This window comes from Eufriesea mexicana, unplaced genomic scaffold, assembly GCF_001483705.2.
Source record: "Eufriesea mexicana isolate 0111107269 unplaced genomic scaffold, ASM148370v2 scaffold762, whole genome shotgun sequence".
NCBI lineage: Eukaryota > Metazoa > Arthropoda > Insecta > Hymenoptera > Apidae > Eufriesea > Eufriesea mexicana.
In genome coordinates this window covers 275,276-299,894 of record NW_016908915.1, presented here as the reverse complement: position 1 = coordinate 299,894, position 24,619 = coordinate 275,276, and the positions used below count along the sequence as shown (strand labels likewise).

Here is a 24,619-nt window from a genome sequence, read left to right as displayed (position 1 = left end):
GCTTCTAGTTTCGTTGAGTATTAAATATTTTCACGGAAGATCGTGATGGTCGCCGTTACGAAATCATAGACGCCATAAAGCAAAAATTAATAACTAACAATTTAGAGCAAAATTCTTTACGAAAATTATATAGGAATGTAGCCTGAAGTTCCAGCTTTGCAACGAAATTATAAAAGTTCACAAATTGTTTACGGAAATTGAGTAATTAATAATTATTCACTGCCGGAGCCATTCTATCCTTCTCTATCCCCTCTCTGTCCTTGTCTGTCTCGTGCCGAGCTCTATTGTCTGTCACGTGCCGAGCTCTACGACGACCTCCTTGCCTATTCTATATTCCTATCACTTTTCCGAGCAAATGAGCTAAAATCATAGATGGCGCTGATCGCAGGCGGTAAAATTTTGATTCAAACTAAATACTAGAAATCAATTCGGCTATAGAAAATTAATAAATTTCCAAGTTTTTGTAATTAATTCATGAACATTTATAGCTACACTGCAAAGTTGGAATTATAGGCAACATTCTTATACGATGTTTAATTTAATAATTAATACTTACATGAGCGATACGTTTTGTATCTCCTGTATCTAATGATTATTTATATTTTCGTTTTCTTTTTGTAGTAAATAAGATTGCTATAGAAAAGTGTTTTTCTTGCATAATATCCTTATTATTTTGTAATAAATACTAGTATAAGAAAGCGTAAAAAATAAATCTTTTTATTAAGAAATTTTATTTGCAATTGTTTATTTATAATGTTTTCATAGAGGAAAAATGAATACGAAATAAAAAATAGATTGAAAAAACTACGAGCCATAAACGGGAATAGAACACCCGTCTTTCATCATAAAAACTCTCAACTGTTGCTATTAAGCCACGACTCCACTGAAAAATTGTTTGGAAATAAATGTATAATTATGGAAGTAATAAAATTTTAATATTATATAATACTATACTGATATATTTTCTTAAACTCCATGACGATATCTACAAACTTGCAAAGTTTCAACTAAATCTCTGACCCGAAGTACTTGCACTCTCTTTGTAAATTGACTTACACATTCATAATTCATTCTAAATTTCCCTGAAATCTTTTTCGAGGTCAAAGAAAATACATGGTGGTAAATCAATGTTTATAAGAGCAATTACTCTATTTATTTATTTATCTATGTGCGATCGCAAATACGTAGCTGCTGAATGTTGCTGCTCAGGAATGCTTTTTAGCGGCCCTTGAAAAGGACTCCCAGATGATGCATACATATCCCAACTGTGTAGGGATCTAGATATTACGTTTCAGCCCTGTTCTGGTCACTTGTCGCTCGCGTGTAGCTGTTTATATTTCCTGTCAATTCTTGTTGAACCAGGTATATATGTAAATAAGTAAAAATGAGAAATTTTATATCTCTCGTGTTTCGTTTTCTTCATACGTACGTCATTAAATACCGCTGTATTTGCTATATTCGCTGTAGAACATTGTAGAGGGCGTGAGGAACACTAATTTTTGTTAAAGTCGGTATTTCAGAACATGTGGTTTGAAACTCTGGAAGATGTAAGATTTACCCCGTACCACGTCTGTAACATCACTAAATAGTTTTTAGTATAGATGTGTTTAAATCCAGTCCATCTATTTTATGTTAAATTGCATTTAGCAAATTAAAAGAGAAAAATGGCGGAATTTGTAGAAAAACGATGTGAGGATATGATTCCTGAATTAGAACAGATGGAAAGAATTAAACTTTTTGATAAAAATGAAATTCGGTGAGTGAAATAGGTTATATTTTGTACACGTTATTTACTTTAATGAATTGTTTATACTCCCATAAATTATATAGAGGAATCGCAAAAAAGCTTAAGGAATACGAATATAAAATTCAACGACATACAAAAACTAAAGAAGACTATTTAAGATACATACAGTATGAAATGGACTTACTTAAATTAATTAAACAACGCAGAGATGTATGTTACTACACATTAATAGATACATATTTAACTGAATTTAAATACATATAAATATATATAAATTTCTTTCTATTTCGTAGAAATTTGGTATTACACAAAATAAATCAGATATTGATCATACGATTACAAATAAAATGAATTATTTGTATAAAGATGCAATATTTAAATTTCAAGATGATATTCGCTTTTGGGTTGCCTATATAAAATTTTGTAAGCATGTTGTAAGTAATTGAATTATAATTCTGTATGTTAATGCTATTAATTTATTAACTTGTAAATGATAATGTAAAATGTGACAGCATTTTCACAGCAATGTTAGTCACATGTTAGGTAGAATGTTGCAAGTCCATCAAGATAAACCTAAATGTTGGCATATTGCGGCATGTTGGGAATTAGAAGAAAATAAAAATAAACAGACTGCACGTCAGTTTCTTCTTCGTGGTTTACACATACATCCAACATCTCAATTGCTATTTCTTGATGCTTTCAAGTAAGTTTTCATATTTAAGTTAATTCTTCATATTTGTAATTATATTTTATTAATTCATTTTGTAATTTAGATTAGAATTGGATGATGTATTAGGTAATGATCAGAAAAATGAAATTAATGCTGAGAATGCTAAGTATCAAATGTCAACAGGAACTGATGATGATATGAGTATTGGACTAAAAAGAGCTTATATTATATACCAACAAGCATCAAAACGTATTAAAGATATTAAATTCATAATAGAATTATTGAATATTGCAAAGGAGCATAAAAATACAGAAAAATTACAAAATAAAATTGTTAGGTAAGAGTAAAAAAATTTCATAAAATTATGAATTATCTTCAGTAATTCCAATTATTTTTAGTGATATGATACAAGAATATACTCATGAACCCCTAATGTGGGATACAATGGCTCGGCGAGAATTAGAAGGACTTATTCAACCCTCTGTTAATAATACAGCAGTGGAAGTTAATAGCTCAGAACAAATTTCATTAAGAGACCGTATAACATCTTGTAATAAGGTTTATCAGACTGCCATTAAAAAAATTAAAACTGAAGAAATGTGGTCTTTTTATATAGAATGTTTAATAGAAATTAATCAGAAAACTGGAGCTCTGCCAAATTTTAAAAGAAAATTGCTAAAAACAGCCCTATCACAGGCACACCAAGCTAAGAGGTTAAAAGAGAAATATTATTTGTATTGGGTTAGTAACATATGTAATAAATAGTCATTAAATAAATTAGAAAATAAATTTAATATATAATAATATCATTACAGGTCAATATGCTAAGTGCTGAAAAAAAAGATGAAATTACTGAAAAAAAATTGAAAGAAATTTTAAGCATGGCAACTGAAACTATACCAAGTAGTATAAGTCTTTGGCATGCTAGGTTAAGATACTTATTTGCTTCAGGAGAAGAAGAAGAAGCTGAAACTGTTTTTTCAAAAGTACAAACGTTAATAATTGATCATATTAATAACATTAGATATATATAAACATGATAATTTTTTAGGCAATACAAGCCCTTGCAGAAAAGTCATTGCCCTTGTGGAAAATCAGAATACTACATGTACAAGCAAAGTATCCTGAAAAAACTGAACAAGTTTTTCAATCAGCTTTGCAAGGATATCCAAGTATTTCTCAAGAGATAAAACTTACTTACATTGAATGGCTAGTTTTAACAAAAAGTGTGTAATTCTAAATTATAACGTCTATACTTTATTTGTTATTTGTATCATAATCATCGATTATTTTAGGTATACATGCGGCACGTAAAATGTATGATAATCTTTGTTTGCAACCTCCTTTTTCTCTTGAATTACACAAAAAGATGGTGGACTTAGAACTTATGCAACCTGAAATATCGTTAAAACATGTAAGAAAATGTAATGAAATGTCGACATTACAGTTTGGTAAAAATAATACAAGTGTTTGGATAAATTATATTACATTTGAAATGAAACATGGTGATCCAAAAAAAGTTGGAGAATTACATAGAAGAGCAGTAAAAACATTAGAACCAGTATTGACAGATACATTTATTTCAGAATACAGTTTAATTAAAGCTAATCCAGATTCTATTAATATTGATACATGAGCATATTCAAATACCAAGGGGATATAATGAAAACATCATTCAATGATAAATAAAACATTTTACATATTCAGTGAACGTTTTTCTTACAAAATTGATATAAACATTTTAATTTATTCTTGATTCCAGTGGTATCTCTTTCTCCATACGTGTAAGAACTATGTTACGATCCGTTTCGTTTCGTAATCGCGTTCTGTCACCCGTTTTCAACGTTGCTCTCATATCTAAACACATCACATCTGTTGCTAAAGAATGTTGTTTATCATCTAGATTTCTATCAACTTGCAAAAGTAAACTTTCCAAATTATTATATGCTCCTCTAGAAAAAATATATATACGAAATAAAATAATATTCTAATGACTTTATAACAAATATGTCAAAATATATTATGTAAGTTATGCATAATTGTACATACTTTGAATTATCCAAAACTTTTGTTAAGTCTTTTTCAGTTTGACGCAAGTGTAAAACTTCATCTTTCAAACCTAATTCAGTTTCATCATAACAAAGTTCAAAACCAGGACGATAAGTACGATTTTCTAATCTTGTTTCTGCACATTTTATTGAATCAATTTTATGTAATAATGCTCCTTCTAATTTTACAATTTCTTTTTGCAAAATTTCCATTTCTTTTTGTATCTGCAAATTATGATTAGATATATTATACGTTAAATATTAATAATCATTTCACTTTTAAAAGTTACCTTAAGTTTTTGCCACTCTAATTCATTTCTAGCTTTTTGCGTCTGATAGATACGTTTTCGTAAACTAAAATCTGTTACGTCTTGCTGAGCCTTAATATCGTTTCTAGCACGTTCACGCATTACATTCATAGTTTCTCGGAAACTAAATACATCGCTTAATTCGTTATCAGCAAAAGTTTTAGTATAACGGCAGTGTTCCAACCATGCTTCATATGATATTGAACTGTAACAATAGAAGTTATATATATTGTATATATTGTAAATGTATATATATATATATATATATATTTATACATTTATTTCATACACTGCATGCAAATGTTTTATTATTACCCTTTTGGAGTTCTTAATGCATTTGGTTTATAGCTAATATTTGCACATGTTCGATCTAAATTAAGATTTTCTTTCTCTATTTTAATGGTTTCATCTTTATCTTCTACTTCTAATTGTATTGTAAATTTAACTTCTTCTAAACGATTTAATTTTTCCCAGGCAGCTTGTACTCTATATAAAATAATACATAGTCATAAACATACACTTAAATACATACAACATTTTTATATTTATAATATACCTATCAGTTAGTGATTTTTTAACATTTTCAATGGCACAAAGTTCTCTTTTCAATTCTGTATCAGCTTCATCATATGTAAGTTCTGTTCCTCTACGACAATCTCTCATAGATATACATTCTGCTGTTAACTGTAATGGATAATTTAAAATGTCTAATTCTTGCTCCGTGTCTGCTTTTTCATCTTGTAAGAACTTTATCTCTGCAATTAATTTAGCTAACAAACTCTTAAACAATTCTCTCCAACGTGATAATTCTGTTACCCTAGTATCACATACATAAATGTATCATATAGTATTATACATATAAGATATAAAATTTGTCTTATATCTGACTTAAGTTATTTGTTACCTATCTGCAAGACGGGTATTATTCATGTATGTGTCCCATATGGTTTTTACCATTGTTTCTGAACAAACAATTTTTCCAGTATTTCTTAATTCAAATGCTTCTGCACTTCTGAAAGCTGCATTTTGCTGAAGTTTCCATTGTCTAGCATACCAATCTGCTAAACCTATTATGTAAAGCATATTTTGTATAGCAATTAAACTGTACTTTATTCTTAAAATTCAAATAATATTTCAATATAATATATAAATTGAGAAATATACAAAATCATTATCATATTTAAGTAAAAAAAAATAAATATCAACATTTGTGATATGACAAAATTTGAAATTACACTTACTTATATGTGGTAAAGGTTTTTCATATGTAGTTACAGACTTAGCCATAATTTGAAAAACAGTAAAAATATTAATGTTTATACAAAAAATACTAGCCTAATATCAGAAATGAACTGATGTTTGGTTGCCAAAGCAACGAAATATTGATTTAATAATACGTTATTTTATTCGATCATTGTATTTTTACGAATCATTTTTTGAATAAAATAATTTGAAAAACAGCATAATCTGAAAGAGGATAATCTGATATAAAAAATTTCATAGATTTACATTATTAATTATAGTTTTCATAGAACGCCTAATCGTTTTATTACATTTTACAATGTGAACATTAACTTCATACGAGCATGGTTTATTCCTTTTTAATCAATACTAAAAATCCAATATAGCATTTAAAATAAATTTAAAATCGATTATCTTAAAATTTTCTTTCGTAAATTTTCTTAATAATTTCAAAAACTTTTGCAATGAACAAATAATTTTTAAGAGAGACATACAAATTTTTAACATATAAAAAGTAATTTGTTTGATCCTGAAATAATATCGATTGACAAGTTACAAATCACAAAACAAATAAAATTTGAAGTTGTAAAAGGGGTTTTACCATTTTTAAAATATAAAAAAAGAACAATAAATTAAGTATCTATATTGTAAACGTATATTTCATATAAAAAAATTTTGTTTGCGAAAAATATATTTCGTAATTTTTTTAAATCATGTAACGGTCATAGGAAGTGAGAATGGGATTCAAATGAAATTATTTTTTTAAATATATATATCACAATATAATATAGTCAACCAAAATATTATAAAATTTAAATTAGTAAATTTATGGAAATATAAATTTTATTAATTGTATAAAATAATAATAAAAACGCATAAAGTTATTATCTTCACACAGAGCGTTGAATCGAAATCTGCTTCGATACACTGCTTAAGAACTTCACTGTGTAACGCGCCAAACTGTTTCCGTTGCGGGGACGCGGGATAAAATTGTTGTGAATTTATATAGATAAGAGAGTGTAAGTACTTCGCGCGATTTACGAGTTTGTGATAGACATTACTAAAAACATAAAAACTTTATATTGGCTGTAAAAATAGTATGCGTAGATTGAGTATGAAAACCAAGCGTAGCAAATACGAAATTAGTGATAGCGATTCTGAAGAAAATGGCGACGGACATTTGACCATAGCTGACAATAACGACGAAATGAAGAAAGGAAAGGAGAATAAGAATGTAGAATCACCACGTAGAGGATCAGCCAAAAAACGTTTATCTCGTAATCGTCATAACCAGAAAGAAACAACTGAGGACTTTAATCTGAAGTCTGATGTAAAAGATACTCAAGATGCAGAAGAAGAAAATAAGAATGTCGGAAAAGCTGGACCTAGTAAGAGACTCAAAAAAGGAGATCAAAAGCCATCTCCTTTAACAAAGCAAGACGGAAATAATGAAAAGGAGTATGAGGTATATCAAAAATAATATTTTATTGTGTTTATTATATATATGGCAATTATGTTTACACGGCAACAAAAACCGCGTCTATTAAGGACACGATGTTGAATAGTTTTGTGAGACTATAAAACAAGAATGATCTTAAATGTACAAAATATGATGCATATTAAATTAATTTGTTTCGAAGAAAGGACTATAATCTGTACTTTTAATAATTAATTTTTAATAACGAATAGTTAAATACAAATAAAACTATTAATTAATATTAAATTATATTAATTTCTTTATGATATGGGTTTTCATATTTCAACTTTTATTTAAAAGATTATAAGTTTACATAAAAGTAATTTTTATAATATTAGCTTAGTATTCAATAAGAATAAATTTATTACTTATATATAATAATTAATATTTTAATTATTTAGGTTGAGAGAATTGTAAGTCAACGTACTATCAAAGGTCGGCGTCAATTTTTAGTCAGATGGAAAGGATATGATGAAGATTCTGATACATGGGAACAAGAAAAGGATTTAAATTGTTTGGAATTAATTGAAGAATTTTTAGCTGAAAATGCAGAAAATGAAGAAGATAATAAGTCTAAAAAGTTAGAAAATTCTCCAAAATCACCAAAAAATAAAATTACAAAGATTGATAAAAAATCTAAAAAACTCAAAACTAATATAAAAAAACAAACTGAAAATGGTATTAATTTATAGATAATTTATAGATATGTGGAATAAATTAATTAAAGATATTCTTTTATATTGTATAATTATCTATTTATATATTTCATTTACTTTTTAAATTAAATATAGGTAAACAAATAACATCAGATGAAGAAAAAAGTGTTGTAAAAGATGATCAAAAGGAATTTGAAGTAGAAAAAATTATAGAAGTACGTTTTAAGAAGAATAAAACAAAAGAATTTTTAATTCGTTGGAAAGGATTTACATCAGCAGATGATACATGGGAACCAGAAGAAAATTTAAATTGTCCAGAGTTAATTGCAAAATTTATGCAAAAAGTGGAAAAAGCTAAGACTACCGAAGCACGCGAACTTCGAGCAAATCGCCCTCACACGAAACGATATACATTGTCTACACATGAACATGGAAGAAGATTATCTCGACGAAATATCGATAAACAAAGGTGATTATATTTGAGTTTTTTTACATTATATTTAATTATCTCATTTCTTTTGTTTACAGAGCCACGTATCATGAGTGTGATGAATAAGTGAATGCACAGCAAAATTATAAAAATTAATACATATATGTAAATGTATATGCATATATGTAATTTGCTTTTATCAAAAGATTTCAAAATGAAGCAATTAACTCTTTTACAGCGTAATAAACTGATGAAGAATACTTTAAAAGTTAATACATTTTATATTGTTCAAATTTTTACTTCACAGTACTAAATACAAGAATATGTTTTATGGTATAATAAATTGTAATAATTATATAACAGATTGCTTAAGTTTTTCAGGTAATACAGTGTAATTCAACATTTAATCTGGCTTTGTAAATCTTGTTTGTCTTACGCTTTAAAAGGGTTAACACTACTACGTATATTGTATTCATACGTATTATATATGTTATATATACTTTTTTATGTCATTTCATTTATTATATTTTTCAAAATGTAAAACGTTTTTTTCCCACTCTCTAAGAATTTTACAAAGTCCGATATATTCCATAATTAACCCGAAAGGAACTTCCTAAATTAATTTTGGAATTTATTAATGAAGAATATAAATGTGAATTTAATATGAAACATATTATCTAATTATTTTATACTTCACTGAATACATTAAATACATCTATTCATTGATATCTTTTAGTGTATGTGTGAAAATATTTCGAAATTTTGTCATAAGATTAAAAGAAATATAAATATTGGTAATGCATAACGTTTATAGTAATTAATTAGTACAAACTGCATTACTTTCATGTATTTGGAATGAAATTCGTTATTCAGTTATTGTTTCTATAATATAATTAAATCAAGATGCATGACGTATAAAATAATTTGTAACTGATAAATATATACACATATGAAATTCATTCGTAACTTGTAGTTCTAGTATAGATACAGAAAAATTGTATACCAATTATGATTTAAGCACTTCTATGAACTGTAATTGATTATAAAAAGTATTAATTCTAATTAATATAGATATTGTAAATGATAAATTTGATTATTTTTAGAATTTTTCATAATATACTCATAGCACATCTGTAAGGAAAACAAAGAAGGTAAAAGCATGTAATAGATTCAAATGTTTTATTTTAGAATTTAGATATTCTTGCCAATAAATAATGAATGAACCTTTTTTAATACATGTATGAATTGTAATTTCAAAAACACAGTGATTTTATAAATAACTTTATTTTATAATTTACTCATTTGTGTTGATACTATTACAAGCAAAAATATGCAAATCAAACGGACAAGGTTGGAAATAATTGGTACTGAAAAAAGATATAATAATATGCATCAAATTGAAAGTGGTTCTAACAATTTCTGGAAAATATTTCTTATATTATTCATCATTTTGATTTTAATAATTATATTTGTAATGTGCTATCGATATATCTACGGACAAATCATTTACATTTTTAAAAGGTTCATTATATTTTTGTTTATATTATACAACATATATCTTGATTATACTTATATATATACATATATATATATGTTCAGTTATTGGTATTATACTAAAATTACATTCATAAAGATGTATAACTTGGCGAAACAAAGACAACAGCGATAACAGTTCTATCCTAAAAGAAATTGGAAGCGACTCTTGTGCTAAAAGGCAATTTTTTAGATCTAATATATGTAATTTTTCAACATTTCATATGAAATATGGTGGTCAAAGGAACAAACAATATGAAAATAAATATAAATTAAAGACTCTTTTACAAGTACTACAAGAATTATATTATATTGTTATATGCAAATAATTACAATAACTTAATCTTTATGTATAAATATGCAAAAATTTATGATTAGGAAAAGAAGAAATTACTTGCTCCATGTGAAAATGAAATAGTGACTTCTACTAATAGTATAGATTTAACAAAACAATTATCCTTGAAAATGTCTTTCTCGTCATTTTCATCAACTCATTCTAAGTACAAAAATGTACCTAAATTAATATCAAATAAATGGAACATTAGAGATATTAAAAATTATAAATGCAATGAATTAAATAATCAAAATGTAGGATATTTTTATAACCATCCATATCAGGTATCCATTCAATATTTAATTTTAGATTCACTATAATTTTCTAATTACATGTTTTTTTTTTTAGAATGGCAAAGATACTTCTTTCTCAGATACAGATTTAAAGTTTTTAGTCATTCCATTATTTTCAAAAAAGGTTGATACACAGAATAATAAACAAACTTTATTGTACAAGGGGAATTCTGAAAATAATATCTCGAAAAGACAGGATAGCACCAGTTCCAAACTAATAGAACTCAAAATTGAAAATATGGATTCATGTAGTGATAAGTCACAAAAACACAAACTTTTCACTTCAAATTATTCACCATATTCTTTATTAACAAAAAATATAGATGCAAATTCAAAATATTTCTCAGATACCATAGATACTAAGTTGGACATTTTACCAAATGTATTTGCGAACAAATTAAAAAGGTTTTGAATAATTGACAAATGACAAATATTATTAAATTTAATTTAGATTGATACAGTAATAATTTTAAGCATTTATATAGGTCAACCAATTCTTATACTAGTTCCACGCTATCGGATATATCTAATATAGTTAAAATAAGAAATTATCAACTGTTACAAAAAAATACAAAAACAGAAAATACTTCTATATGTACTCTAGGCAAGATTAATACAGATAAAAGACATGGAATAAAAGAGTTAAAATCTCGACTAAACTTAAATGAACATACTAAATATCCAAGAAAAATTAAGTCATCTATATGTACTCTAGGCAAGATTAATACAGATAAAAGATATGGAATAAAAGAGTTAAAATCTCGACTAAACTTAAATGAACATACTAGATATCCAAGAAAAATTAAGTCATCAACAGATACAACAAAAAGTGAAATGCCAAAAATTAAAAGTCCTAGCACAGTATCCACATCAGATAAGGATATAAGTAACAACTCATCTATAAAAATTAATAATTTAAAAAATTTCGGTATAAAACAAATTTTTATTTCTGTATCCGAACAATTAATTCATGATAAAGGAAATACTTTTGTTTCATTGAAATATAAGTCAGAAGTAAATGAAACTGATGATGAATTAGGAATATTCTTCTCCCAGTACATTAAACTTCAAACTCGACCATGTCAAAGGAAATATTGTTTTTTAAAACGCTATTTAAAACAGCATATACAACATACTACAAAAAAATGTAAAAAAAAATTTATTTATTACACGTATTCTTATGACCAAAGACCAACGTGTAATAGTGGGAACATATGTATAGATACATATGATGAACTGAAATTGATGTGTTCCTTGCCAAGAGAAAGAAAAAATATTTACAAATGTATGTTTGAAAGAAGAAAACACTTTTTAAATCAGCCATGCATTTTATCTTGTTAAAATTTTGTAACAGCTAAGTAAAAATTTTGTAACGATTAAAATCAAATAGACAAAATTTAAATTGATTCCAAAGCATTACTTTCTTTTAGGCTATAATTTTAATCATTTTTTAATCATATTTTTGTATAAGAAGAAATAAACAATACATGTTTAAAAAGTTAGTTTATTTGTATTTATTCACATACGTTCACTTCTTTTTACTTCCTTTACTTGAAGACCTAAAATACATATTAATATTATTTTAAAGAAAACAAATTTTTGTCAATTGTTTATTAATATATTAATAAACAAATTTAAACAAATAAATACCTGGAGGAAGAGATTGCTTCAATTTCTCTGCTTTCTCTTTGTCTGTAATGACAAGAGTGTACAAAAACCGTGAACACCGTACCTTGAACTTAACATTCTCGGTATTCTTCTTGATTTTTACAGCTAAATTATTAAAATAGACAGAATAAATTAATATATATTGTGTTGTATTATAAATATAATAAAACACAAATTTATGACTTAAATGCTTACATTTTGCATCCTTCCTTCTAGCTTTAAGGAGGAAATCTTTGATTTCTTTAATTTCTCGGGGCTGAAAAAGTATTGTACATTACTTGTATTCTTTAGATTTTTATTAAATCGAGGTTATGTTGCGTAATTTAATATGTACTTGAAATATTTCATCGCATATAATATATTATTGTTCATAATAAGAAAATCAAACTAGTTATAATTATAATTACAAAAAATCAACGTTGACGACAAATATTTAACACTTACCATTATCAATATGAGTACAGCTAGAACCACCTGGAACAAACAAGAAAAATGTTTATTCTACTACTGAATTCTATAAATTTCTGTACTGAAAATAAAATATTTATATTTACATCAAGAAGAGCTTAAATAGGATTAAAAAAAGAAGATAGGATTTTTAAGGAAAAACTGGATTTTAAAAGATGATAGGAAAAAATAATACAAACCGTATCAACTTATAACCGGAAAAAGGTAGTGTTTCGTATTAAATTACATCAAATCAGCAACAAAGTATTATTTAGTATAAAATTATATGCAGTCGAAATTAAGAATACAATAAATATTATTAATTTAAATAATCAATTGATTACACTGTTTTTAATATGCATTATAATATTATGTTATTACAAATTAAGAATCTATACATTACAAACGTTTATGACGCATTTAGGTAGTTAATGGTACATAGTAACAGTTAAACACGGAAAATTAAAAAATTGCTTTTGAAAGTTCAATTTATTCAACTAATACTATTATTTTACTAAATTAGTTCTAAAGGTACATAAACTTTGATACTGATAATATTTTTAACAAATTTATAATTGAATTAATAAATACGGTATAAATAAGGGTATACACATTTTTTTCTAAACTATAATAAATTAAAATCAATTAATTTTTATCTTTAAAAATAAGTAGGAATGGACACACATACAGTTCAATTTCATTATTTTTTTGTGAAAGTATGTTAATAAGTTTACTTGCTTCGTGTTGTAATTTATTTTAATTGTGTAAACCACTACAAGAAAAATACTTAAATTTGGCGCTATTTTATTGACAATTCGGTTGTCAATTTTATATGTGTTTGTACATGCTTCGTCAGTCATATCTTTTCATATTGCGAATACAAGCACAGTATACGCATCGCACTTTCGACGATATAAATTCGTATTCAATCAGTGCGTTTATATTCTATTTTGTATCTGAATATAATTTTTTGGTTTATAATTGCGTAAAGATAAAGCTGTTTTTTTTTTAAGAACTACTGTAAAAATTGAGAGAAAATGAATACTGCATTACCACATATTGTGGAAAACGCAGATTGCGGTGGTTCATTAAAACCAAAAGACAAGTTATTCAGCCTTCTTGATCAAATTGAAGTACATGTAGAACAACTAAGAAAAGATGCTTGGAGGCTCGAAGAAGAGAGAGATACCCTCTTGACCACATTAGACGCGCTTAGAAATAATGAAGACCTAAATGGATTAGGAGAAAGTAAGTGTTTATCTTACTTATTTTTAAGTGTAATGTCAAGTCTAATATATCCATCTCAAGAAAACCTTCATTATTTACAAAATCTTCATTTATAATATTAATAAATGTTATTATGATGTTAAATAATAGTTGTTATATTTATATCTTAATAATTGTTATATATATCATTGTTTTCATGTTTCATTAATCATAACCTATATAAGGATATCATTTAAAATTACATGTCATTTCCTAAATAGCTGACAAGGATGATGTACTGAGATATGCTGAGAGATTGTCTATGAGATGTTTAACAGTTAATATCTTGGTAAAAATCGAACGTGATCAAATCCAACAAGAAGCATTATATAAAGTATTAATCATTCTTTATATTACATAATTTAGATTCAGTCTCATACTTAGTATAATTCTTAACAAAACAAATTTTTTTATTCAGGTAAATGGTTTGATTGATAGCCTAGTTGTTGGTCTTCGTGATGATCCAATTGGAACAAGAGAGCGTTGTGCATCTTTTATGAATGCTTGTACCTCACACAGTTTTGGTCATTCTGATAAGAACTTTGAAACAGCTATTCTTGGATGTACTTTAGATGATCAAAAACGAATAAGAAAAAGATTGCAAGGATTATTAGATTATATTGATAAAATGCACACAATTCAATTACTATGAAGCTTCACTTGAAATAACTGATTTTAAAGGAAATCAGATAAGTTACTTCTTAAATGAACAATTGATCTGTTTTAATTGTCCTACAAGAGATTTGAGGAAAGTAAAAGCTAATTAATGTAGGGTGCTTGATGATAATTCAGTGGTGATGTATATGGTAAATGTAGAAAAAGTGTCATACAATGTAGGTTATTTTCTCTACATATACTATTTTTATGCCTTGTTATTTGTGCAAGTAAGCTTTTGTGCACATTACACTTGTGCACATTAAGAAATGAAATATTGTTAAAAGTAATAGCCTCATTGGAATCTATATTTAAAAAGGTGCAAAATAAATAATATAAATGTGTGCAATACATGATGTTTTATGTTAGATAAACTTTAACAATTTGATTGTGAATTAATAAAAGTAAATGTTTAGTATTTCTTTTTTCTTTTTTTGTTTTACTAAAAAGAAATGTTGACATATAAATATTATTAAAATATTATGAAATTTTATCTTTGTGTGGATATTGTACATGTAATTGTTGATTAGTCATTCTGATGATATATAGCTGTGCTATAGTAACCTATCATTATTTGACTATTTCAAATTATTAGTGCTTCTCATTATAAAAAAAAAATATTAAAGAATGTTAATGTTAATTATATATAAATTCTAATCAAAAATGTGGCTTTGAACTCTTCATGTTTTAAATACTATTAAAAGTTATAATTTAATTTTATCATAGGGTTGTAGATAGAATTATCATATTTACTACAAAAATTATAATTTTCTACATATTATACTTATTATGAAATGAATAAGGAATTTATGTACAGTCTGGCACTGTTTTAAAAAAATTAACTTTTTTCATTTTAAAATATTCACATAATTACCATTAGTGATATAAAGATTATTCATACATATACAAGTGTACTGCCAAGCTGTTTTAGTCATACAATCTTTATTCTTTCTTTTTATTTTTGATATGGATTTAATTACAGTATTCTGTATATTTAATACATTATTTGCGTTTTAATAGAAGTTTAAAACTCTAAATCACTTTACGTTTATAATAAAAATATTTATGTAAAAATTAAGTTTTTTGTAATATCTGATTTTTTACATCATGAACTCAGTAGTAATAATATAAAACATATAATTCAAACACAATATAGCAAAATTTATATAATATATTCTTTATACATATTCTAATACTCATTTTTGTTTATAAAATCTTTCGCAATTTTGTGATGGTATCAATTAACATAAATTCCTTCAAAATTATAACAATTTATTTTTACTGATATTTTGTCATTGTCATTCACAAAAGAGTATTTTATTTCCGACATAATATTTCCTTCCTTATAAACTAGAATATTTGGTTAATCATTACATCAGTATTTGTTTACACATAAATTAAAAATTTATTATATTTTTTCAGAATTTGAAATGATTTAAAATAACTTTAATTATAAACATTTTATTTCACTAAATTACGATATTTGGATTTGCAATATTAGCTCTTTTTACTGGTTACTTACAATATAATAATTCATTATGTGACACAACATATGAAATGATACAATGTCCATTTTTAACGTTCATACAAATAATATATTTACAGAAACCTAAAAGTACTATAAGAAATACTTAAATGAAAACTCAAAGATCATACAGAAAAAATTTAAAACAATAAACTGCACAAAAATTTAAAAAATTGATGTATTAACACAGTAAATTTTATTGCAATGGTATTGATAAAATAAAAAAAAAAAAATTAATAATATTCACTAAGAAAAAACTAAATATATAAAAACATTATTTTCTCATCATTACAGTTTCCTTTTTATTTTGTACTTCATATATCTTCAAAATTATTTTTCTTTTTCCTTATATTTTAATTAATGAAAATATCTATGTTAGCAAAATGTTTAGTTACATGAATTGAATTTTTTTTTTTTTTTTTTCATTCATAATTAGAATGAACATTTAATATGTGATTAAAAAAAGTTGAAGTGAACTATTTAGTGGCAGTTCTATAATTGTTTATTAGGGGAAGTGTGTATCACAAATTAATCAACGTAGCAATACTGTTCAAGGATCGCATTCATTTTTTTCCGTCATGTCTTTGATATTCTACGTTGTGCGTATTTCATAACAATGAATCGTCAGACCACTATGTAGGCGTCGAAACAATCATACAATAATTATTTATATCTTCATAAATATGAATATATCAGTCTGTACATCGTTGAAGTATTTGTTAAAATTTTTATGTATTTATCCACGCAAAGACTAAAATAGCCTACAAGCGTTTTTTACAAAATTCCTTTTCTTATGGTTCTTTGTCTTGGCTCCTGGCCGCAAAACTATAGTACCATTCCCTGTATTCCGACCACACGTGGATCCATTCGGGCTAAATGCACCTATAACACAGATATATACATATATTTTCGTAAATGAAATTTGTAATTTAGAGATAGCTAGTGGTATTCGAATTTATAGTACTTCTTACACTCCGTTTCACGTTCACGTTAATGTGTTATATTAAATAAATGTACTCTATGAATAGATTTATATACATTAATTAATATAGTGTGTTATTTCTGTAAATACTGTCTGTCTTCTAAACCATTAAACTATTACTTGTAGAATTTATGTTAACAAATAAACTAAATACATGCGATCAACTGCTATATTGTATATTCTTTATTAAATTCCTAATTAACGAGTGTACTAGAAGAAAACCTATTTGTATAAAATATTTCGCAAGAACGATAAAAGTTGATTTAGTGGTGTAAGTACGATTCTCGTTCTGTTCCCACACTTTTACCATGTATGCTTGTGAAACACTTTGAAAATTATACTCTAAATATTTTCGTATTCAAATTATAATTGTTCTTTTCGTTCAATGTGAAAGTAGATCATTCTAATTGTTATACTTTCTTATAATGTATAATTAAGTCACTATGCAAAAGTAATTTTTTTAAATTTCTGATTTGAATGATTCTAGCTTAATTCATTGTTAAGTCATTGTTTAATTTCAGTTTCATTAGAGCCAGTTTGTCTAAAAAGGTTTCTTCGTACCGAAGCTATTGATACTCAAAGTAAAGAACTTTATTCTTTGAGTAATGTCCGACAGTACGTGAAAAATATGGGAATCTGTGTGTACGTGTACATTGTATACATATACTTGCGTGTTATTCAAGAATCAAGATCGATGCTTACAGTCACGCGATCTGAAGATGTACTTTCAACCTACAGGAACTTGCCTAAAGTTCTCGACACTAAGCTAGTATCAATGAATATTTATATTTGATAATATCAGTATTTAAACAAACTTTTTCCATTACATTTAAGTTCGTCTAAATTATCCATGATTCTGTTACATTTTTTTAAGGACAAATAGTATCGTTAGATAATTTTTAAAATATCTCGTGTGATTTTTATTTAGATAATTATTCTGACTTTACTTAATCTCGAAAAAACTTACATTAAATTCCCTGGACTATATGATCTATTGAAAGACTTCATTGAACACGTTTTTATACAATTAAAGTAGCTTTGTTTATATACCCATCATATTTGCAGGGTAAATACAGGGTAGATCACTTGTTCAATTTATTGTGATATTGAAACGTTCTACACGTGTTTTGAGTCAAGAAAATAATAAGGGAAAAGCATGAAACAAAAAAAATCACAAAGATCTATTCCGAATCCAATTGGATACATCTGTCTCCTCACGAGACATGAACGTGATGACGATATACTTAAAGACGAGGCAGCAGAATCAACTCAACCCGTAAGTACAAGCGTGCGTATCCGGCACAGTTAATACATTATGCATCTGCTCGAAGAGTTTCCAAGAAAGCGCACTGTTCTTTTCACACAGCTATTACCGGTTAAAACAACCGGTCAGCGCCTATATCGGATCGACCACGTGTGAATCAACGTAGCTCCATTGTTTTCATTCGTACAAATCGTCGCCTTTAATAGTCGATGCGAACCACGATCAGTGATACCATTCATTAGCAATTTTCTACGTTCTTCAACACTTGCCTGAAATGAATGAATCCTTAGTTTACATAAAGTTGCTAATACATGATTACACAATTTTTAATATCAATTTGTTGAATCCGAATTAAAAGCAAATATATAAACGTTAAAAATGGTTGATATTAGTAAATTTAATACCAAGAAATGTAGGTAGAAACTTTAGACGTTATTCATGGAACGGTTCGTGGATATATACTAATGTGTATTCTAGCCGTACGACTCGAGAATAGTTTCTAGTTACTTGTACGAAGTATATTTATTACGTAAAGTAAAGTTATACGTTTACATTCGGTAAACACGTATTCAACCACTACTTTATCGATATGTGTTATATTTACTTCTTTTCTATATCTATTGTAGTTCTAGTATTCGGATGTGTAATAATAATCGTATTCTAAAATACCTGTTGCTTTCGTTAGTTGCTGTAACAAAAGGTTAAAAAGCTTGACAACGTTATAAGCTTAGATTTCTTCAAATGAAATTTATATTTCCTATTTATCGATATCTGTATAATACTAACGGTATTTAGCAATTCCTATCATGGAACAGCCTGTATATACTATAAAGCAAAGGTGTCACTGCTGCCGCATTGGAAAATCTTACACGCGAATCACTTAATTCGACGAGAAGAAAACAGAGACAAGAATCTACTCACTTATTACAGAAGGAGACCTAGGCCCGGCAGAATATAATCTCAAATCGTCCTGATAATCGTCGTCACAACGACGCATCTCGTGGAGACATCGTGACGCCAAATGCCGGAAGACGCTCATGACTCCAACGTCCTCTTTCACGGACGTTCTTAAAAGTTTACAACCTAGGGCACGACCAAGTCTCTCAGCTTCGTCCCTGAAACAATGCTATGCTCGAGATTACTCGATATTGCGCCTCTAATTAAGCAAATTAGGCGTTACGCTTACGGATCAATGACGCACTGATCAACGAGGTCCATCTTGTTTTGTACAAGAACCGTGGGAATTTCGCCGCACTCGTTTTCCACCTGCAAAGCAAAAGACCGTCGCTTTTATCAGTCTGCGAACCAGGAGTTAGAAAATTTTTTTCTAATTAACGCTAATACGCTAACTACTAAACGCGAATACTACAAACGATTAAAGAACTACCATTAGATTAATCGTTAAATTAATCGTTAGATAAATCATTGATTTTTTTTATTTGCATCTAGAATATACAGCTCTGTTTTAATTATTAATTTCGCAGGAAAATACAGAATATGATAGTAATATTACATTCGAAGTAAAATACGATTTGCGCAACTATTTACGCTGATTTGTATTTATTCGAGGCTCAGTTACACCTTTCTCAACTATGTTTCCCTCTAGTGAAAGAAAACAAGCGAATGTACAAGTTTCTACGAAAGGAATTTGAGAGCATATGCGATGATCTCGAATCATGATCAGTATCATCTGCCACTAATATTCTTTTTGCCATATGCGTCATGAATTACTTATGAAGGTATTAGTATCGTCATTATTAATCTTGTATATAAATTTATATTACTCTATTATAATATATCGTATCAAGTCATCATCGAAATAGTTAAATTTCTTCTTCAAATTTCTACCTTTTCACCATCGTTCTTCATACTACCTACCGATTAACTTGTAATTATTCACGTTGTTGAAGTACCATATCTATGTTTTGTCCAACGTGTGTGCACGATGAAGGGACTATTAAAGAACACCGTATAAAACTACGATCCTGTAAGAGAGTACTTTTAAGGCATCACCGTCAGTGCGTACTAGAACAATCATGTGCATTCACTACATTAGACTCGTTTTACGCGACGGTAAAGGGAAACAGGAAAGTGTATCGATATAGCTTTCCTCCGTTTGCTTAAGTCATTTAGAAAATTCTACCTACCTATTACAAGCGATATTAAATAAAATATTAATCGAACAAAATGACAAGGTATCCGATGTTTAACAAAATTATCCAACTATAAATACGCGATATAAATTTACTTAAATTTACACTCGATGGTGATTTCAATTAATAAAATACCACTATATTATTCGCTGCGTAGCTAAGCATTTGACAATGTTTCGATGAAGAAGAGTCAAAATACGATTAAAGCAAGAATAAAGAAAGCGAAACGTCAGAAATCCTACTAAACGCATATGTGTACAGGCATGGCCGATTTCTCTGAACAGCAGACGATTCTATAAATCGCATTTTTGCAAAGCGATCTAAGACCGGTGTGTCGCTACCTGTGGAAACGTTCAGCCGTGGAGCGACTTAAAATCAGCCCCCTGCTTTAATGGCACCTTCACTTTCACATTCCACCTTCAGCACGGTGTGTATGTCTCGTGTGCACGAGAGTCGTACCTTCAGCTTCCACGAAGGAATGGCGTCGAAGGAATCTCTGTCGGTGGCTGAATAAGCGAGGACGCAGGCATGGGCGCCGCGATAATAAGCCGCGGTGATTGCGTCGAATTCCTCCTGGCCGGCAGTATCCCACAGCATCAGTCTTACGTCCTCGCCATCCACCCTGTGAGCAGAACAGAAGTTCTTAGGAAAGTTGGTAAACTTCTTGGAAAGGCTAAGATGAGAAACGGTCGTCTAGCGAAAACTCTACTCGATCGAGACTTGACGACTGTTTCCTATTTAGCTTCCAGCTGTTTAAAAGACATTCTAATTCTCTATCTTCTCGCCGTTTCGTGAACGAGAACCGGGTAATGTGATTTACGACCTGTTCGAGCTTCTGGAAACATATTGAACGTGTAACGCCGCTTCGTAAACCAGCACGAACCGTGGAATGATTTATACGCGTTATGGCTTTTCAGATAGCGTTTTCAGTATGCTCGTAGCTCAACTGGCCAGTTTCTGTTACATAGCATCGATTCGATCGCTACTAAACGTTGGTGTCCCGGTGTTCCTAAGCAAGGATTGCGTATTTTCTGACTTTCGCCACGTGCCCTCGTCGAGTAGAATATTCTAGCGAATTATGCTACGATGAAGATGTGTTTAAAGCTAGAGCTACTACCAAACCTGTTGAAATGACTGGTTTCTGGCATTTTATTTTTACAGTTACCGAAAGTGTAGAGCTACCTTCGATGGAATTAACAATGACTTCCATTGAAATGGAAACGTAATTATACATATCTACACATGCGTACTATACACTCACTGATAAAAATTAAAAAACACAATGATCTGTAAATTTGTATATTTTCTATTCAAAAATATCTTATTTATTGATATACGTATAAGATGTTACGTCTACGTACCATTTTTAATTTTAATATATCATATTGCGTATAATGTATCGCAACAGATAAAAAATATAGAAAAATTGCAAACGATTGCTTTATCTCGTAACTTTTGTCGATAAGTGTATTTAGATACATATTATAAAAAGATAGTTCTAATGTTAAGAACGAATGGAAAATCGAACGTTCCAGATGACGATAATGAAGAACAAACGAGTCTGGTTAACAGGATAATACTTAAACAACATTGGACGCGGTTTTCCTTTTTCTTTTCTTTTCCTCCCGTAATATTACCGAGTCCGGCAGGTTCGGGCGTAAACCACTATAAACTCACGCGATCGAGGACATGCACAGAACATTCGGCCGTAAAATATTTCTCGTCCAACGAATGAGTATGCACGTGCAAATTAAATAAAGTTGGATGAAAGGCTGTCGTGACGAAGGTCACCGGTAGCGGTACATTGTACTTAAAATAACCGATGCATATGCATGAATCTGCAACGTTCCTCTTTCCGTTTTTCTTTAAAACGCCGCTAAAATGCGTGTATATCGATGAGAAAGTCTGAAACCAGCGTCATATTTCCAAACGAAAATGCCGCAGAGCAGCATTCTCACTTAAAATCCTCGATCCACTTAAGCCGCGTGAAAAGGGAAAAGAGAAAACTCGACCGCGTTTCTTCCAAATGAACCCATAAGTTTGCGCGAGATCGAGCATCGTGCAGCATTCCGTTAGTCGGTTTAACGAATTCATTCCGACCTTTCATTCATTACTCGAAACATGTACAGTTAACGTGTTTTCATTGACTTAAACCGGAATCAATGATTTAATATTACCATTCGATCAAGTCCGTCGACTGTGAAATCGCTTCAGTTGATCGCTTTATTAACTGCGCTACGCTTCGTTATACGTTGTAGCTGGTTTCTAGCTGCTCTCGTTTAGGTCTTTTTAGGCGATTTACCAATTTTTACCAACTACGTTTTTATTTTCGTCAGTAGAGTTAGAAGGAGGCGCAAAAAGGCGCTTCCCTTCTTAAAAAGGCGAACACGATTACCGCGCAGCAAGAGAGTGCATCAGGAAGTATCCCACGATAGCTCGTGTCGAGACGAATAACACGCGTATTTCTCAGGGACCTAGAAACGAACACTTGCTTCTAGAAAAACGCCTTGCAGAACATCTGTACAATTGCGCGCGAATATTCGGGGCTTAAAAGGCAACGAGTGAAATTTCGTTACGCGATTCCAAAAAGAATCAACGAAGCGGAAGTACTCCGACCAGATAAATATTCGTCCGGATAATTCGCGATCGTGTATCGAGGAAACGAATCGAACTGTAAAATTCCTTGTTCTATAATTGTATCGTCGTAAAGTCAGCAACTTACGTTGTATGACGAACAAAAAGAATATTCGTTGCATAGAATGCTATGAGGAAGACACGTTAAAGTAGAAGCAGTTTCTCTTTAATTAGCAATCGAAGGAATAATGGACGCATGTCATGAATGTCATTAAACAGATTTACCAACAGAGATTTAATTAGACACGGCATTTTACGATCGAAATCGAAGTTAAAAAGTGATTAGAAAATATCCGGCTGCAGTTCGTTGGTCTCCCAGAAAATGATAAAACGATGACTAACAATAAGAGTAGAACGTCCTCTTGTAGAAGATAATTAACTTGGTGAACGTATGTGTACCAGACAGAATACGTCTATTATACATTCTTCAGCACACTCTTTAATTATCGACTGGCGGCTTAGAATTTCTTATATTCTTATACTTTTAGTCAGCGTGAAAACGATTTTTACCTCTCCTCCCGGATATTAATATTCCCACCGCTCGTGAGATATTCTTTTCCAATGTAGACGGGAACACAAAAATCCAACGCTTAGAGACGAAGATGCAAACCCTCTTTACGATTTTTCACCCCGATATCGCGTGCTCGTGCATAGTGTAATTATTTTGTCCATTTACTCGCATACATATTTTTTTTGTAACAAAAGTCACCTCAAGGTCTTCGATAAACTATACGAGCAAATAAATTAAATCGAGTTCCCCGTTGATCGAATGTCTTCGAGTGGAGTTTCATTATGCATTTCACGTACGAACAATGTTTTATACACAAAAAGTGATCGTGGAAATATTGAAAAATACCACGATGAATTTTCTTGTCGAGGTTAGCAAGATTGGGTAAAACACCGTTTTTAACATCCGAACGACTTTGCGCCACCGTTACTGATCAGCTCGAAACCCGTTCAAACGAATTTTTCTCTATTAATCAATAAAGATCCTGCGATAATCCGATTATGGCAGGAATCAAAGGCCTCTGATACAGTAGATCAACCAGTATTTTTAAGATGTTAAATGTAACATCGTCACCGATCGTCATTTTGTTTGTAATATTAGATTCTAACTAAGAAAAATAATAATAAAAAATATTTTAGTACGAATTCTTTTTATATATACATATTTTTTCTTTATACTTACTCGATCTCCCGTTCCAAAAAATCGACGCCAATCGTCTTCTTATAGTCTCTCGTGTAAGTGCCTTTGCAAAACCTTTGGATCATCGACGATTTCCTTACA

General features: G+C 29.0%; 6 protein-coding genes across 8 annotated transcripts in view; 3 read left to right on the top strand and 3 right to left on the bottom strand.

Annotated features, from left to right (window-relative positions):
* Positions 1-1,478: 1,478 nt before the first annotated feature.
* Positions 1,479-4,134, top strand: LOC108546681 (U3 small nucleolar RNA-associated protein 6 homolog). Its single transcript, XM_017898890.1, has 9 exons — positions 1,479-1,756; positions 1,831-1,957; positions 2,041-2,181; positions 2,260-2,450; positions 2,521-2,754; positions 2,816-3,158; positions 3,233-3,403; positions 3,469-3,643; positions 3,713-4,134. The coding sequence occupies exons 1-9, from the start codon at positions 1,665-1,667 to the stop codon at positions 4,051-4,053; spliced, it is 1,815 nt and encodes a 604-aa protein (XP_017754379.1). The 5' UTR covers positions 1,479-1,664; the 3' UTR covers positions 4,054-4,134.
* LOC108546682 (tektin-2) lies at positions 4,134-6,060 on the bottom strand. Its single transcript, XM_017898891.1, has 7 exons — positions 6,015-6,060; positions 5,678-5,840; positions 5,330-5,590; positions 5,089-5,259; positions 4,756-4,978; positions 4,467-4,690; positions 4,134-4,369 (listed from the first exon to the last, which is right to left on the bottom strand). The coding sequence occupies exons 1-7, from the start codon at positions 6,058-6,060 to the stop codon at positions 4,159-4,161; spliced, it is 1,299 nt and encodes a 432-aa protein (XP_017754380.1). The 3' UTR covers positions 4,134-4,158.
* An 896-nt stretch (positions 6,061-6,956) lies between these two features.
* On the top strand, positions 6,957-8,813 carry LOC108546688 (chromo domain-containing protein cec-4). Of its 2 annotated transcripts, XM_017898900.1 has the most exons (5): positions 6,957-7,034; positions 7,114-7,480; positions 7,894-8,170; positions 8,284-8,617; positions 8,677-8,813. In XM_017898900.1, exons 2-5 carry the CDS (start codon positions 7,115-7,117, stop codon positions 8,702-8,704), a joined length of 1,005 nt encoding a protein of 334 aa, XP_017754389.1. In that variant the 5' UTR covers positions 6,957-7,034; position 7,114; the 3' UTR covers positions 8,705-8,813. The 2 variants fall into 2 exon arrangements, with proteins under 2 accessions (XP_017754389.1, XP_017754388.1); XM_017898899.1 differs by having other exon boundaries at positions 6,957-7,480.
* Positions 8,814-12,226: 3,413 nt separating this feature from the next.
* RpL38 (ribosomal protein L38) lies at positions 12,227-13,069 on the bottom strand. The gene is made up of 5 exons (XM_017898904.1): positions 13,054-13,069; positions 12,851-12,880; positions 12,602-12,662; positions 12,389-12,511; positions 12,227-12,297 (listed from the first exon to the last, which is right to left on the bottom strand). The coding sequence occupies exons 2-5, from the start codon at positions 12,851-12,853 to the stop codon at positions 12,257-12,259; spliced, it is 228 nt and encodes a 75-aa protein (XP_017754393.1). The 5' UTR covers positions 12,854-12,880; positions 13,054-13,069; the 3' UTR covers positions 12,227-12,256.
* A 670-nt stretch (positions 13,070-13,739) lies between these two features.
* LOC108546695 (BAG family molecular chaperone regulator 2) lies at positions 13,740-14,771 on the top strand. 2 transcript variants are annotated; one of them, XM_017898910.1, is made up of 4 exons: positions 13,740-13,785; positions 13,867-14,101; positions 14,341-14,453; positions 14,538-14,771. In XM_017898910.1, exons 2-4 carry the CDS (start codon positions 13,891-13,893, stop codon positions 14,769-14,771), a joined length of 558 nt encoding a protein of 185 aa, XP_017754399.1. In that variant the 5' UTR covers positions 13,740-13,785; positions 13,867-13,890. The 2 variants fall into 2 exon arrangements, with proteins under 2 accessions (XP_017754399.1, XP_017754398.1); XM_017898909.1 differs by lacking the exon at positions 13,740-13,785 and having other exon boundaries at positions 13,823-14,101.
* A 2,124-nt stretch (positions 14,772-16,895) lies between these two features.
* Rab23 (RAS oncogene family member Rab23) overlaps positions 16,896-24,619 on the bottom strand; it is a 12,576-nt gene continuing 4,852 nt past the window's right edge. The window contains exons 3-7 of the mRNA XM_017898896.1: positions 24,521-24,613; positions 21,157-21,319; positions 19,731-19,810; positions 19,466-19,659; positions 16,896-17,180 (exon numbers count right to left, since the gene is read on the bottom strand). Of these exons, the coding sequence (XP_017754385.1) occupies positions 17,050-17,180; positions 19,466-19,659; positions 19,731-19,810; positions 21,157-21,319; positions 24,521-24,613 (661 nt within the window). The 3' untranslated portion in view covers positions 16,896-17,049. The remainder of the gene's footprint in view (positions 17,181-19,465; positions 19,660-19,730; positions 19,811-21,156; positions 21,320-24,520; positions 24,614-24,619) is intronic.

What these genes read in the sequence shown, in the direction of transcription:
- LOC108546681 (XM_017898890.1), top strand. Translation starts at nt 1,665, where the DNA reads ATGGCGGAATTTGTAGAAAAACGATGTGAGGATATGATTCCTGAATTA. An exon ending in TAATTAAACAACGCAGAGAT is followed by an intron (nt 1,958 to 2,040) that starts GTATGTTACTAC and finishes TCTATTTCGTAG; the next exon opens with AAATTTGGTATTACACAAAA. An exon ending in TTACAAAATAAAATTGTTAG is followed by an intron (nt 2,755 to 2,815) that starts GTAAGAGTAAAA and finishes AATTATTTTTAG; the next exon opens with TGATATGATACAAGAATATA.
- LOC108546682 (XM_017898891.1), bottom strand. Translation starts at nt 6,060, where the DNA reads ATGGCTAAGTCTGTAACTACATATGAAAAACCTTTACCACATATAA. An exon ending in AATACCCGTCTTGCAGATAG is followed by an intron (nt 5,591 to 5,677) that starts GTAACAAATAAC and finishes ATGTGATACTAG; the next exon opens with GGTAACAGAATTATCACGTT. An exon ending in TAGAGTGGCAAAAACTTAAG is followed by an intron (nt 4,691 to 4,755) that starts GTAACTTTTAAA and finishes CATAATTTGCAG; the next exon opens with ATACAAAAAGAAATGGAAAT.
- LOC108546688 (XM_017898900.1), top strand. Translation starts at nt 7,115, where the DNA reads ATGCGTAGATTGAGTATGAAAACCAAGCGTAGCAAATACGAAATTAGT. An exon ending in AAAAAAACAAACTGAAAATG is followed by an intron (nt 8,171 to 8,283) that starts GTATTAATTTAT and finishes AATTAAATATAG; the next exon opens with GTAAACAAATAACATCAGAT. An exon ending in CGAAATATCGATAAACAAAG is followed by an intron (nt 8,618 to 8,676) that starts GTGATTATATTT and finishes TTTTGTTTACAG; the next exon opens with AGCCACGTATCATGAGTGTG.
- RpL38 (XM_017898904.1), bottom strand. An exon ending in TAGAAGGAAGGATGCAAAAT is followed by an intron (nt 12,512 to 12,601) that starts GTAAGCATTTAA and finishes TTAATAATTTAG; the next exon opens with CTGTAAAAATCAAGAAGAAT. An exon ending in GAAGCAATCTCTTCCTCCAG is followed by an intron (nt 12,298 to 12,388) that starts GTATTTATTTGT and finishes TATGTATTTTAG; the next exon opens with GTCTTCAAGTAAAGGAAGTA.
- LOC108546695 (XM_017898910.1), top strand. Translation starts at nt 13,891, where the DNA reads ATGAATACTGCATTACCACATATTGTGGAAAACGCAGATTGCGGTGGT. An exon ending in CCTAAATGGATTAGGAGAAA is followed by an intron (nt 14,102 to 14,340) that starts GTAAGTGTTTAT and finishes TTTCCTAAATAG; the next exon opens with CTGACAAGGATGATGTACTG. An exon ending in AACAAGAAGCATTATATAAA is followed by an intron (nt 14,454 to 14,537) that starts GTATTAATCATT and finishes TTTTTTATTCAG; the next exon opens with GTAAATGGTTTGATTGATAG.